At 32.3% G+C, this 16,896-nt stretch overlaps 1 protein-coding gene across 3 annotated transcripts in view; it reads right to left on the bottom strand.

The window, feature by feature from the left end:
• Nucleotides 1–16,896, bottom strand: part of LOC111424038 (protein serrate) — a 188,851-nt gene that overhangs the window by 26,106 nt on the left and 145,849 nt on the right. For all 3 annotated transcript variants that reach the window (XM_071198214.1, XM_071198216.1, XM_071198215.1), the window contains exons 5-6: nt 11,101–11,161; nt 2,818–2,951 (exon numbers count right to left, since the gene is read on the bottom strand). In XM_071198214.1, coding sequence (XP_071054315.1) covers nt 2,818–2,951; nt 11,101–11,161 — 195 coding nt within the window. The remainder of the gene's footprint in view (nt 1–2,817; nt 2,952–11,100; nt 11,162–16,896) is intronic.

Here is a 16,896-nt window from a genome sequence, read left to right as displayed (position 1 = left end):
ATTGTTTTCTCAAAAACTAAAAGTTATTTTTCAAAACGTGTTGGTTCATTGGAAAGAGGTCACTCTTATTAACACTTTGGGAAATTTTCATACTCATATTTCAAGAAGTGGATTTGATACGAATTTTTAAAATTTAATCTGCGAAAATTGCAAAATTCGAAAAAATTGTCGATTATTTCAAAAATTTATTTCTCAAGAACTAAAAGTGATTTTTCAAAACGGCTTTTTGAGCTAAAAAGAGGATACTTTAATTAATAATTGGTGATATTTCCATAAGGATCCTTCAAAAAATTAATTGTATAGCGAATTTTGAAAATTATCGATGAAAATTGCAACATCGAAAATTTTATCAAAACTTCAAATATTGTTTTCTCAAAAACTAAAAGTTATTTTTCAAAACATATTAGTTCATTGGAAAGAGGAAACTCTTATTAACACTTTGGGAAATTTTCATACTCATATTCCAAGAAGTGGATTTTATACGAATTTTTAAAATTTAATCGGCGAAAATTGTAAAATTCGAAAAAATGGTCGATTATTTCAAAAATTTATTTCTCAAGAACTAAAAGTGATTTTTCAAAACGGCTTGTTGCATTAAGAAGAAGGTACTTTAATTAATAATGAAAAGTGATAACGGCGACAGTTCTGTTAGTAATGAATGTGATGATGAATTACAAGTGAAGAGAAGGAAACTAGACGAAACTGCAACAAGATATTTTTACAATGAGGTTGATAATGACAAAACTGATATAAATAAAGTTGCATTCAATGGAAAAAGTCCTATTGGGGTTGAACTTGATTATTATCTGCAGTGTCCAACAGCTAAAAGAGATTAATTCCTGTGAATAGTGTAACTAGGTAATAGGTTTTTAATATCCGGCCAAAGCCCAATATTTGGTAACTATCCGGTTTTCGGCCGGATTTTAAAAAGATGGCCGGATAGGCCGGATACCGGATAGTTGCCGGATATCCGTTCCACCACTAGAAATGATAAATTTAAATGAAATATGCTGCAATTGCCTTTTTTAAAAGTGCAGCTTAATTAAAACGCAAAATACTTTGTGTGTGTTGAGAAGAAGCCTGTTTGCAATTAATGTCCAAACAAAATACAGTTTTTTTTTGTGTAAGAAGTTTTTTTGGTATTTTTCTTATTGGCGATCAATTAACTTGTTGATGTAAATATGTGAACTTAAATATCGGTATTTATCAAGTCGGTATTAAACCAAGTTGATTTATTATTTGATAAATAACTGGAAGATTATTATTGGGTAGGTTTTATTGATATTTCAAACGAAGTTGAATCGTCTATTATAACCACACAATATGCCACATACGAAATTTTTAGCAAACAACTCTCAAATCTTGTTCAAATTTTAATAAAGATACCTGTTTCTTCTAAGACCTTCAACACACAGCTGTCTTTCCTTTTACCACAACCATAATAACATCTGCCTTTTGCAAATTTTCTCACCCTTCTTACAATGTTTAAAGACAGATAAGCGGTATGGTTGTACGATTATTTCTGAGTAACACAGATGCTCAGCGAATATAAAATTCTTTGAAACCAAAAACCTCAATAGCACACGTGAACGACCTATTAATTACACTTTAACATACGGTTATATATCTTTTTTAATCTTTTATAGTATATCATTTCATTAATTTGCTAATGTAGCGCATCTTTTACGCGTTTTCATTTTTATTACACGAACTTTCTTCGTCTCAGTTATAAAGGATGTGGAACACACACCTGACTTTACCCTTAATTATTTTCGAGAGGTGTCACCAAAGTATAAAAGCGGTTGTAACATCAAAAGGCGTTAAATTATTGGATTTCGATGAAGCGGACACCTGTAGCGTTGCTCAGAAGTGTTACGTATTGCGTTTAACTGGCAATATTTTAAAGACTGGATTTCGTGCATATCGGCAATTACCTCTTCTTTAGCTTTCTCGCGATCGGCAAACCTCTGGGTGTAGGTAAGTTGTTTGCACAACACCATCTATATATATATATATATATAAAAGCCACTGGGTATCTATAAATTTATATACTTATAGGTGTGTTTATTCGTGCTTCTGAAACATCATTATTTTAACGCATCGATTTATGATGGTTTCGCTGCATTATGTAATAAAAAAAGATTTAAGTGAAAAAAATTTGTGTGTAAATTTAATTTAGTGCGTTCACTCATTAGTAATTGCTTTTAGGGGTCATTAAACTCAAAACATTCTCTCTAAGCTTATATACGTGGGGAGTATAATAAAACCTCATCAAGGAACCAAACCGTGAAGCGTCATATTCGGTCATTCACGACGCGAAAGAAAAAAAATCTAAAAAAAGAAGATAAATGAGAATCTAACAGATGTAACATATTACACCCCAATCACTAGACTCAGCCACTTGTGCAACTGCCATTATGTTTGCCAAAAAAAACTTGCTACAAGTGTATACTCAAAAGGGGCTTATCGTTAATAAAAACCGAACTTGTAAAAAATAAAAAAAAGAGCTCACATGACCGTTTCCCCAACAAGACAAGTGGATGGTAATAATAACCCCTGTACTTGATCGAATAGGGTGATTATTTTCAACCCCATAATACGTTTGGAATGAATACCGCTTAGATTACTCGGGGACATAACACACCACAACCCTTTAACTCCGTGTAAATTTTTTTTATTCACCCATTTGTCCTGTTGAAGGGGTTGAGCGCGTCCAATTGTGAACATGTGGAGTGATACAAGTGAAAAGGGGAATCGTTTGTTAACTTGATTAATTTAAACTGAAACTTTTAATCGAAATAATTTTTTAATAATTACCTTGATCGCAAAGAATTCCTCCCCAGTTTGTGTTGCAGATACATTGCCATGATGTTCCGTTGCAATAACCATTTTTACAGCCAGGATATGGTTCGCATTCATCACAATTTTCTCCATGCCAACCAGGTCGACAACTAAAAACAAATTATAATTTTAAATAAAAACTTTAAACACACCCACATTCTACATTATCCAGTATACATTAATAATTTAAAAAGTTAAATGTCTTTTACATATAATAATACGTTACCATATATCTTAAACCCAGCAAAGATTTCTTTTAGTTCATTAAAGTTCGTCTATTGATTAAAATTAAACTCAAAATGTAATATTAAGTTATTAACCGATCGTAAGATTGTATAGAATTAATACAAATTTGCAAATTGCACTTCTAATTAGTAAGTGATTTGCATAAAACAATGTGTAGTGACTATTTATGGTAAAGCGTTATCGGTTAGTTGATTGGTTTTCATTAGTTTTCTGAAGTTTTGCACCTACACGCTGCTTAACCTTTTTAGTTTCTGCTCTGTAATTAATGGTAGTGATAGTTATCATTAGAATTAATGCAGCACATGGTTGAAAACAAATACTTATTGAAGGGAAAATCTTTATTGCGATACTTTTTTAATTAAACTATCTTTATTTAAATATAAGTTGTATAAGTTGTTTTTACTTAAATACTTTTATTACACATTGACATTAACAAGAATATTTAACATGGTAACCTTTATAAATATCAATGTTCCTCCACTTAAAATTCCTTCGATTGCACTCTCTCTACTACTGTCATGAAAATGCGTATTTGTTACGTAAACGCAATCTCTAATACATTCCAATTAAAAAAGAGATTCCAATTTATTTTCATAAGGTGAAATAACTCAAAGTATTTTTTTGCGCAACGATCCCCATCACTTTATTTTATTTTTTCTCTTCCAAAGCTCGGTAAGTCGGGAACTGTTGTAACTGTCAGAAATAGGTATGTCCGTGTCAGCGGTGATCCCCACCGAGAGTACCTTGGCGGTTGTCTCTCGTATTTGGCAGCGACTAAGAAGTCAGCAGGAGGCCCCTCGGGTCGAGTCTTTCTATGGGTCGCAGGAACACGGCGTCACGTAGCTCTTGTAAGTTAAAGCGTGACCGAGCCGTGTCAGCGCGAGAAATATCGAGCGTGTCTACCCCACCCAATTTACGGATTTATCATAATTATTATTATTAAAACGGAAAGGGAGGATTACCAAAATATCATTTTATATCGAAAGGTAGAAAAACAAAAAGCTTTTAAAGCTTACCCAAATTTATAACGAATTGATGGATACAAATATGCAAAAAAGATAAAAATGTAATATGAGAATCTCACGAAGCAAGCTGAAAAGGTTTATTCAACGTATGATAGTGATAATTCTAACTAAAACTGTGAAAAGTGTAGCGAAGAGAGGCAATAACAGAATTAGTACAGCAACTTTCGCTTAAAGACGCAGAAACGTTACCGTTAGTTTGGCAATAAGTGCAACAGGTGAATACGATGTTTCCTAAACTGTGAGCAACGACACCGCAAGAACATCTTCATCAAAGAATCTTAAAATTCATAATATTCCCTAGAAAAACACAACTGTGCCGTGGACCATGGATTTGCTGAGAGATCTGCGCAGACATCATTATCTTCTTCTTTTTTGCGGAAACCAAAAAGGCTTCATTCCGCTCTGACTGCATTTCTTCTGACGCGAACGACTAGATATCTTTCCATCTTTTTGGAGTATGTCTTGTCGGCCTTTAACTTGCTGGTAATTGACCAACTTGTATTTCGGAAATTATTTAGAAATGAAGGTGGTTTTTCAATTATAAGGACGAAAAAATTCATTAGAAAATATTAAGAGATTTAATTTAGTTCAAATTGTATTAATGAACCATTTCGGTTACATCCAAAAGCTCATTGTTTGGCTATTTCTATACCGAAATCGATTAAAGGAAGGACTTGGAAAGTTCAATTGAGTTCGGAAACCTATCAGGACGTTTCGAATTCCCGATCTGGAATACCAGGAGTTCAGAATAACCCGGAAGGTAACCAATCGGCCCGACGGCTGGTCGATACGGTTCTGATTATAAGCTTTCTCGTGTCACATTCCTCCAATTCCAATTGAAAATTTGCATTTTTTTTGTTATGACTATATTAAATATTTATATTTTACTTAATTATTCTTAGCAACTTTGCTTAGAATCAAACAACAATAACTACTTGATCCGGTATTTTATTAACTCCTAATTAATACTTCGAGTATTGTGTGTTTCCTTTCACTTTGTCTACATACAAAAAGAACAGAGCAAATTTCCTTTGTAGACCTGCTGGTTGGTCTGAAATCTCTAGCAATCCTTAGCAGCGTTCGTGAAACCTTATCTTACCATATCGTCTGTCTTGAATTTCCTGGCTTGTTCTTTGATTCTATACTGTGTTTCCAGTGATTGAGAGCGATCTCATTGATAATGCTGCATATCAACAACCTTTTGGTATCTGCTGAGTCTGCATATATCTCCGCAGCATATGTCATTATGGCTCTGACGTAGACTTAGTATATTTAATTTACTTTGGTTTCGGTAGATATGCAGTTATATTTCCAGATAGTCGTTCTTATTGCTCTCCATATTCTGGCTGATTTTTGGATTTTTTTTCACATTGCTCTTGAGTTCTTTATAAGACAATATGTCTAAATAAGTAGTTGCCCTATCATGTGGTCGTGCACTTCTATTTTATATCTTATTACTAAAATGTAAAGCAATTCTACTATTATTTTTTGAAAATCACGTCTTCCAAATGGCCACCACGTTTATCTAAATATAGTTGAAGCTGTATAGTTGGCTTATCCTTATGATTTCTTGAGTAATGTCTTTTAAAACTCGTTGCGTTTGAGGTCTATTTGTGAAAACAATTCAAGGAAAGATTATAGTAATCTAGAAAAGAAGAGAATACTGGAAGTATTATCTTGTATAATCCGAGACCAACCTCAATAACCAAGAATACTTGGAAGATAATAAAATTGATTAATAAATTGTTTAATGAATGGACACAGCTAACAAACCAGACACCGCAACACATAGTTGATTAAAAACTTCCAATTATGTTAAATACGAGATTGAGTGTAACAAAAAGTTGTTTGTTTTACCAAAAAGAAATAAAGTAATTAATGGCCTGACAGGTTGCTGTAGCAAGCTTTATCTGGTGATATCCAGAAATTATAATCAAATAGGTAAACCACATCAATTTTCAATAAGATTAACGAAACAAAATCAAAAGCAGGAAACGTAATAACGTAGCAAATGTAAAATTTGATTACAACAAACACTAAATTTATTATACTGAAAATTGTGAATCCAAATTAAATCCAAATAATCGCATTAAAAATAATCGGACTAATAGCATTAAAGTAGTTTCTGGATCATCAGAGGTGGTACTCTGTGTGAAGCAAAAGCTGAAACCGCTACAAATCATCTAGCCAGCAACTTCGTAGTAAAAGAAAAAAATTGCCAAAAATATGTCTATGTTTGTGCAATGATTTAAATCAGGGTAAAGAACAGGGAGTATAACACTTTGCAGTACTCGATAGGTGGATTGAGTTAATTTTAAACTTAAAAATTTTTAATTGATTTTATCGACATAAAGATGTACGGAAATTCACATGGGTGCAATCGAAGTGGGGATTACGAACAATAATTGACAATCTAATACAAAGACGAAAAACAAGAATAAAAACTGAGGAAGTGTGAAGAAATAGGAAGGTCTTTGGGAAGATCAAGGGTGTCACAAGCATGGAAGGTAGTTAAAAATCAGAAGAATATATATAATAAAAGAAGAAAAATGGAGGGAACATTATAGACAATTGCTTTTAGAAGACAGATTAAAATTCATAGCACGAGTAAACGAGGTACAGATAGATGGCAGTATTGACATTGAATGTATAACAAACAGTGAAGTAAAGAAAGCGCTAAAAGAAATAAAAAACGGTAAAGTCGCGGGGCCTGGAAACATTCAAATTTCAAATATTATGATAGATGTCCAGTAGATATTTTTAATAAACATTTGATAGAGGGACAAAATATTCCAGACGACTGAAACTTGGTTTCATATATAAAAAGGGGAGTAGGAGAGACTGAAGAAACTATCGAGGAATAAGTGTTACAAGTTCGATAGGAAGATTGTACGACAGAATTATAAGAATAAAGTATTGAAATATGGAAAAGGTACGCGCAATTCTGATTATTTATAACAATCCTAAAAACGTAGTCATATTGAGAAAGAAAATGTCTAAACCTTTCTCAGTTACGAAAGTGTTAAGACAAGGATGCTCCCTGTCGCCAACTCTGTTTAAAATGTACATCCAAAAAGTTGGAGACAAAACTGCAGGGGAGGGAATAGAGAGGAAGATGAATAGCCCAAGAGAGCACCAAACTATGTTCCGAAACAGAGAAGGAAAAGAGGAAGGCATGGATAGAAGGAAGAAGAAATGCAATGAAGGACAGAAACATGGATGGTGATTGAAATGTGGGTGCGACAAACTCCGTAGGATGCCTAAGTAAAGAAGAGAGTATTACAGATGTACAGGGTGGCCAAATAAGCGTGCAAAGTACTGTATCTCGGAAACTATTCCTTGTAGAGACTTGCGGTAAAAAATGACTAAAGTGGCTAAGAGAAAATCCTGAAAATTATTTTCATGTTTCTAAGATAACCACTAGGGGGCGCAAAAAAAAGTATGTGCATTTAGTTTAGATAAATTATAGTTTTTTTTGTTAAAGCACTTTTTGCCCTATCTCTAAAAATAAAGTGGTTCGAAAATGTTTGTAAACAAATGCCAATAATTTCAAAATGGCTCAACGGAATTTAATGAGAATGGTAACGTTGAAAAGAGCTTTTTTTGGACTACAAACCCTACCTTCTTTGTGGTGTTTATAATTTGATGTATCGCCATTAGAGGGCATTTTTCAATATTACAATAGAAATTGTGAGTTTTCTTAGAAAAGATAAATCTATTGGTATTACTTTCTTTTCATGAAAAAATAGCAAGATGAAGCCCAAACAAGCTAGTAAAGGTCGCGCCTCGATATCAAGTTGCTAACCTAAAATATCGGTGAAAGAAAATTTAATGGATTTTGATGAGTTGGTCAATCAATTACCGATTTTCTTAGATGTGGTATTGAAAACACGGCAAAAATTGTTCTTATAACTGGACGGTTTTTTGTCCAGCACATTTTAATGGAAATGTGAGAGATTGTCTAAACTCAGTGTTTCAACAGCGATGGATCGAAAGAGGAAGTCTATTTTCATGGCCAGCCAGATCCCCACACATGCGGGTGGTTAATGATGTTTCAAACTCAACCTACAACCAGACAAGACATGGAAAATAGGATTCGGAATGCCATTCACAACCTACCAAGAGTAGAAATTGGATAGAACGTGATGGACGGCAATTTGAGTATTTAAGGAGGCATTAAACAAATTTTTAGAAGCCAGAACTAATTTCTTTAAGGCAATTAGTAATTAGGCAGTAGTAAGGCAAGTAGTAGTTAGTGTTGTAATTATTATGTGTTTAATATTGTGTTTATTTTTGTTAATATGCCAAATTTTCGCTTTAATTGGACTAAAAAAACAATAGAATGGGAAATGCTCTCAAAAGTGAGGTGAAGTATCTTCTAAACTAAGGCACATAAAAAACTGATCGAAATCCATTACATTTCCTCATAAAATCTTCTTTCACCGATATTTTAACCTCAAAAAATTCATTTCTTATAATCTAACCGTTTTGGAGAAATAATTTTTTTTCTATAAACTCACATTCAACAAACATCAAATTAAATAGGTGAATATTCCAAAATAATGCATAGAGGCACTCTGATTCTGAATAGTTGAATCCCTTAGTCTTATATGTTACACATGGATGAGTGTAAGTTTTATGGTAAATCGAAGACAATCAATAAAATAAACGGAAAAATACAGTTAGGAATAAGATTCGGAATCGATGAGTGTCGATTACATGCAACGGAATATGTAATGAATAGATGATGGAAGGAATATTTATAGATAGGATTATAAATAGCCAGACTTATATGACCGTATTGTAACGGAATTAAGATCCGTTACAAAATTAGGTGTATTCCGTTAAGACATATAAGTGCTTAAAACATATTTTTAAAAAATAAAATGTTTTAGATCAATCTGACAATCTTGTTGTAGTTGTCTAGTAGTCAAATGATCAGCGTCAGCCACCAACTGAGCGATTTGTTCGAAATCGGACGACTTTATCACGCGGAGAAACGCACCGGGAGCGCCGGCCGCATCGCCACCGAAAATCAACCAACAAAAACGTCTTCTTGAAGATCAGCATAAGTGGTCACGACGCGAAGACCACCGCCACCCGTAGAGTACGGATCTTCTTTAATGCGCGGCCGAAGATCGTGTCCACCACAAGATCTAGATACGACCCAATATAACCAATATCTCGAGGCTTCTTCCTCGATGGAACTACGTCGTTGTCTTCTTGTCCTTTGGGATCTTTCAAAACAACGGGTTGCGTTAATAAGGGGTTTACAAATTGACCGATCATTTCTACCATTGTTAGAACCATACCGAAGATCTTAAATCGAGATCCGTTCGATTCGGCCGTAGGAACTTCCGTTATATTGGCGATTGCTCACGCCTACTACTTTCTTTTATAATTAAACTTGGATCGAGCTTAGGAGACTCATCACGCTTTTACAGATAATATCTAGATTTGTTTTGTACAGTCTTGACTCGTGAGTCTTTTTCAAAGGTCTCGGCTGTCTTTGCCTTGGATTGTATCTCTTTAACCGCAGCAATTAAACGGTTCATTAACGATGAGGTTAATACACAACGAACTTGTACACATTTTTATTATTTTTATTAATTTAATACACAAGATGATGAATTGTATTTCTTATTTAAAGTTTAATAGCCAACTCAAACCTCCATAGCGATAAGAAAACTTGTGAGTTTGAGTGCGGAACATTCAGTTTATTGTCAAGAGACGAAGTGGAAACGAAAACGTCGGTACAGGTGTTAAAACCAATAAAACGGTTCCGTTTTTTCCGCGTAACTTGAGATCCAAACGTTTTGTTACACATCCGAACCCATTATGCAGCTAATAACTATACCGAGAAAGCTTCGTAGGTGTGGATTCGTTACGGGCGGACAAGTAAAAAAGCGGCAAAAAGCTCGTTTTCTTCGGAGCGCCGCCCTGGGAAAGGAAAGCTCCAAGTCGACGCAAAGTTCATTGTCATATCGGTTCGTGTCCGGAACGCCGCGAGACAAAACGGAGCGAACGCGGCCACAATGGGAAATGGGAGTTGTTTGTCAAACGAACGCACGCGAAGTCTTTTAGGAAGTAAGAATGAAAAAGAAAAACAGAAAAAAAAAGAAAACAAAATGATGGTTTTCGGACAATTAACTATCTATTTATGTGCACGTTAATTTAGGAAAAAAACGTTACTCAAGTACCGTAATCTGTCTTTTACCTTGTTAAAATATCCGGGGCAACGATCCCAAGTTGTTTGTCTACCGTGTTAACCATTTATGGAAACTATAGAACCACTTATTAAGTTAAATTATTTGTTTTTGTATTCTTTTCACATCCAACCAATTTGTAACCAATTTTATTTATGGATGTGATTTCTTCTTTAATTTAAACATGCACGTGTTTTCGTGTGGGAATAAAATGACAAGAAAAGATACGAAATAATACGAAAGAAATTCATTCATATAGTGCACACACAGCTGTGTAGCTACCCTTTTAATGCTTCTTCCTTGTTGATGCGGATGCTGCTGAATCTTTTCCCACGTATTACGTGTGAGGGCATTCGGTCGAAGATGATGTCTCGTATTTTATTGCCATTTTATGTGACCGTTTAATCAACTAGATTCATTTTATAGACATTTTAATAACTCCAGTGTATTAACTAACTGTACCGGCGTTTAATATCGTCGTAAATTCAAAATTAACAAATCGTATTCATCAACGTTAACCTATTATTATTTTTATCTCGATTCAACATTAAATTTTACGTCGTGAGACGTCGTCGTATCGTGTAAATGAGAATGTGAATTTTTCTACACCTGCTAATGTTAGCATGAAAGCGTGGAAGGCAACCGTTCATTAGCAGGTGCAACACCCGAAATTTATAATTAGCAAGTAAACTTGTGTTCGTATACCATGTGTTAACGTAACAATAGGAGGAAATGATTGATGTAATTATTTATATTAGTGTATTAATTAAATTTAGACTTACTTGCATGAACCAGGTTTATCGCATTTTCCGTGGATTGGATGACATCCATTTTTACAAACAGCTGAAAAGAGAAAATAATGTTTTAGTTAATTTTTAATTTACACTAATTCCTAGACGTTAAGTATTACATTAGTACAAATTGAATGTTAGTTAGTAGCAAAACTCAGTTAACAAAATTGTAATACTTGAACAAATTTGAAAGCCGTAATGAATCGGTTTAAGAAAAACCGTATAAACGTGCTAAAATATTATAAACGATTTAAGAATGTGTTTCAATCGCTCATAAATATTGATAAGGAAGCAAAAATAAAGCAACGAAAGATAGCACTTCGCAGCTATTGTAAGTAGCTGATAATCTACTTACTACTAGATACTTGCTTGTGATCTATTAATTCTGAACAGGTTGTGAGCTCAAGACACGATACGAGGTAAAGTGACAAATAAATCGTTTGATTGATAACTGTGTTCATGTCTTGAATTCGGAATCAATTGAAATGACTTTGCTCGAGAAATTTTATCGGAATAAGATGATAACATCCCTGAATAAGGCATCATTGTTCTTATAGCTGACTATACCTATAACTACTTCATTAGCAATATCCTAAGAATGTCTCATCAGCATTTGTGATTACTTACTGTTAAGCTACTTAAACATGAAAGATATCGACACTCGTCTAGTATCAATAGAAGAGTTGAAAGTGCGTATTAGAGAAGATCTTTACATCAAACCAATGGTACTACGACGAGTAAAACGCAAGACAAAGAGAGTGCAGAATGCATATAAATAAGTATGAATATAAATATGTTCCATCAAATATCATTGTCTTGCTCTCTTCACAAACTTTTCATCGAAATTTTCATGTCATGATAAAATTACATTACAACAGATTTTATCTGTTCAACCTCAACAGAGAAAGCAGAAAACGTAGCCAGAGTTAGAAGAGCAGTTGTAATTCTTGTAGCTAAGTTAAAGGAATTTGGGCAATGGATTTTATAACATATCATTATATTTCGAATACATCCCACGGCTTTCGTGATTCGTTATTTTAAGTCATGTAAATCATTAAGATATAGTGGGAAAAACTTGCCCGATGTACGATCGAGGTTCCTTGGTAGTAAATACGATGCCACAGAGGCGATACTCCATTAAATTGGACAATAAAAAATATCTTATCGTCATACAGTTGAGGTACACTTCCTACACTATCTCCTCGATATCAAATCGGAAAATATTATTCTTGGTATCCCAATACCGCTCACTATATTTTTCAGTCATCATTCAAAATCGCCTTCCTTCATCATAGTCTGACATCATCTCCCAACATCATCCATCTTTAATATTTTCCAACATCTTCTAGCATCATTATTGGTAACTCTCCAAAAAATTACATTTTACAATGCAGAGTCCGTCATTGAAGTCATTCCTTGTAATTACTCAATATCCTGTTTAAAGTTACTAAATATCGTTTCTCACCTCCCACAACATTGTTTCTGGTCTCCTCTTTCGATATTATCCAAAACTACTAAATCATTATCATCCAGAGTGCCTGATAAAGTCATTCCCTATTAGAGTATCGTTTGTGGTCTTCTTCATTATTGTTCGGAATCATGTTGGGAGATCATCATTGGTATTACGTAATAATTAATTAATTGTCAAAGCGGTGTATCATACTCATTAATTGGTCAAGACTTGGAGATAATACCAAAACACTAGAACTATCTTGGACACAACAACAACTAGTGAAAACCTACAGGATTTCAGAGAATGTAAAAAGACCTGTTATGCTTTATGTGAAAAACTAAAACCAGCCGTAATGTTTCAAGTGCAACCAATTGTTTTAGGAAACTTTGATCAATCAAGACGCTGAAGATATTCCAAAATTATATGAATTTTCAATCTGTGATTTTGAGTCCATTAGGTTGGTATTAATACAAGATGAATCAAAATCGTTTATGCATTATTTTAGGCCAATTCAGAACATTATTTGCGCAACAAGAATATTCCAACCTTTTTACTTTTTGAGTTATAATCCATTGTGATTTCTAGCAACATCATGTTTTTATAAATATGGAATTTTTGATGCTTTAACTTGGTAATAATCAATGACGGATATAAATCGTTTATGGATTATGTTTTCTTGATAAATTTAGAATCGTATTTGTACACAAAAAATATTTCCTAGATGTTTACTCTTTGAGTTATAAGCCATTATGATCTTAAACCGCCAAATTTGAACAAGTTGTGTTTTTGAGTCCATTAGGTTGGTACTAATACAAGATGAATCAAAGTCGTTTATAGATTATGTATTTTAGGGCAATTTAGAACATTATTAGCGCAACAAGAATATTCCAACCTTTTTACATTCTGAGTTATAACCCATTGTGATGTCTAACAACATCATGTTTTAATAAATATGGAATTTTTGATGCTTTAGCTTGGTAATAATCAATGATGGATATAAATCGTTTATGGATTACGTTTTCTTGATAAATTTAGAATCTTATTTGTACACATAAAATATTTCCTAGATGTTTACTCTTTGAGTTATAGCCATTATGATGTTAAAGCATCAAATTGAACAAATTATGATTTTGAGTCCATTAGGTTGGTACTAATACAAGATGAATCAAAGTCGTTTATAGATTATGTATTTTAGGGCAATTTAGAACATTATTTGCGCAACAAGATTATTCCAACCTTTTTACTTTCTGAGTTATAACCCATTGTGATGTCTAGCAACATCATGTTTTAATAAATATGGAATTTTTGATGCTTTAGCTTGGTAATAATCAATGATGGATATAAATCATTTATGGATTAAGTTTTTTTGATAATTTTCGAATCTAATATATACACAAAAAATATATCCTAGATGTTTACTCTTTGAGATATAGCCATTATGATGTTAAAGTGTCAAATTTGAGCAAAATGTGATTTTGAGTCCATTACGTTGGTATTAATACAAGATGAATCAAAATTGTTTACAGATTAAGTATTCTAGACAAATTCAGAACATTATATACGCAACAAAAATATTGCAACCTGTTTACTTTCTGAGTTATAACCCATTGTGATGTCTAGCAACATCATGTTTTAATAAATATGGAATTTTTGATGCTTTAGCTTGGTAATAATCAATGATGGATATAAATCGTTTATGGATTATGTTTTCTTGATAAATTTCGAATCTAATTTGTACACATAAAATATTTCCTAGATGTTTACTCTTTGAGTTATAGCCATTATGATGTTAAAGCATCAAATTGAACAAATTGTGATTTTGAGTCCATTAGGTTGGTGTTAACACAAGATGAACCAAAATCGTTTATGGATTATGTATTTTAGGCCAATTCAAAATATTATTTACGTAAAAAGATTATTCCAACCTTTTTACTTTCTGAGTTATAACCCATTGTGATGTCTAGCAACATCATGTTTTAATAAATATGGAGCTTTTGATGCTTTAACTTGGTAATAATCAATGATGGATATAAATCATTTATGGATTAAGTTTTTTTGATAATTTTCGAATCTAATATATACACAAAAAATATATCCTAGATGTTTACTCTTTGAGATATAGCCATTATGATGTTAAAGTGTCAAATTTGAGCAAAATGTGATTTTGAGTCCATTACGTTGGTATTAATACAAGATGAATCAAAATTGTTTATAGATTAAGTATTCTAGACAAATTCAGAACATTATATACGCAACAAAAATATTGCAACCTGTTTACTTTCTGAGTTATAACCTATTGTGATGTCTAGCAACATCATGTTTCAATAAATATGGAATTTTTGATGCTTTAGCTTGGTAATAATCAATGATGGATATAAATCGTTTATGGATTATGTTTTCTTGATAAATTTAGAATCTTATTTGTACACATAAAATATTTCGTAGATGTTTACTCTTTGAGTTATAGTTATAAGCCATTATGATGTTAAACCGTCAAATTTGAACAAATTGTGATTTTGAGTCCATTAGGTTGGTACTAATACAAGATGAATCAAAGTCGTTTATAGATTATGTATTTTAGGGCAATTCAGAACATTATTTGCGCAACAAGATTATTTCAACCTTTTTACTTTCTGAGTTATAATCCATTGTGATGTCTAGCAACATCATGTTTTAATAAATATGGAGCTTTTGATGCTTTAACTTGGTAATAATCAATAATGGATATAAATCGTTTATGGATTATGTTTTCTTGATAAATTTCGAATCTAATATATACACAAAAAATATATCCTAGATGTTTACTCTTTGAGATATAGCCATTATGATGTTAAAGTGTCAAATTTGAGCAAAATGTGATTTTGAGTCCATTACATTGGTGTTAATACAAGATGAATCAAAATTGTTTATAGATTAAGTATTCTAGACAAATTCAGAACATTATATACGCAACAAAAATATTGCAACCTGTTTACTTTCTGAGTTATAACCCATTGTGATGTCTAGCAACATCATGTTTTAATAAATATGGAATTTTTGATGCTTTAGCTTGGTAATAATCAATAATGGATATAAATCGTTTATGGATTATGTTTTCTTGTTAAATTTACAATCTTATTTGTACACAAAAAATATTTCGTAGATGTTTACTCTTTGAGTTATAAGCCATTATGATCTTAAAGCGTCAAATTTGAACAAATTGTGATTTTGAGTCCATTAGGCTAGTATTAATACAAGGTGAATCAAAATCGTTTATAGATTATGTATTTTAGGCAAATTCAGAACATTATATGCGCAACAAAAATATTCCAACCTTTTTACTTTCTGAGTTATAATCCATTGTGATGTCTAGCAACATCATGTTTTAATAAATATGGAGCTTTTGATACATTAACTTGGTAATAATCACTGATGGATATAAATCGTTTATGGATTATGTTTTTGTGATAAATTTCGAATCTAATTTGTACACATAAAATATTTCCTAGATGTTTACTCTTTGAGTTATAGCCATTATGATGTTAAAGCATCAAATTGAACAAATTGTGATTTTGAGTCCATTAGGTTGGTGTTAACACAAGATGAACCAAAATCGTTTATGGATTATGTATTTTAGGCCAATTCAAAATATTATTTACGTAAAAAGATTATTCCAACCTTTTTACTTTCTGAGTTATAACCCATTGTGATGTCTAGCAACATCATGTTTTAATAAATATGGAGCTTTTGATGCTTTAACTTGGTAATAATCAATGATGGATATAAATCATTTATGGATTAAGTTTTTTTGATAATTTTCGAATCTAATATATACACAAAAAATATATCCTAGATGTTTACTCTTTGAGATATAGCCATTATGATGTTAAAGTGTCAAATTTGAGTAAAATGTGATTTTGAGTCCATTACGTTGGTATTAATACAAGATGAATCAAAATTGTTTATAGATTAAGTATTCTAGACAAATTCAGAACATTATATACGCAACAAAAATATTGCAACCTGTTTACTTTCTGAGTTATAACCCATTGTGATGTCTAGCAACATCATGTTTTAATAAATATGGAATTTTTGATGCTTTAGCTTGGTAATAATCAATGATGGATATAAATCGTTTATGGATTATGTTTTCTTGATAAATTTACAATCTTATTTGTACACAAAAAATATTTCGTAGATGTTTACTCTTTGAGTTATAAGCCATTATGATCTTAAACCGTCAAATTTGAACAAATTGTGATTTTGAGTCCATTAGGCTAGTATTAATACAAGGTGAATCAAAATCGTTTATAGATTATGTATTTTAGGCAAATTCAGAACATTATATGCGCAAC

The sequence above is a fragment of the Onthophagus taurus genome, chromosome 7 (assembly GCF_036711975.1).
Source record: "Onthophagus taurus isolate NC chromosome 7, IU_Otau_3.0, whole genome shotgun sequence".
Taxonomy (NCBI): Eukaryota; Metazoa; Arthropoda; class Insecta; order Coleoptera; family Scarabaeidae; genus Onthophagus; species Onthophagus taurus.
Note: the sequence above shows the minus strand (reverse complement) of the source record. Positions and strands in the feature narration are given on the sequence as shown.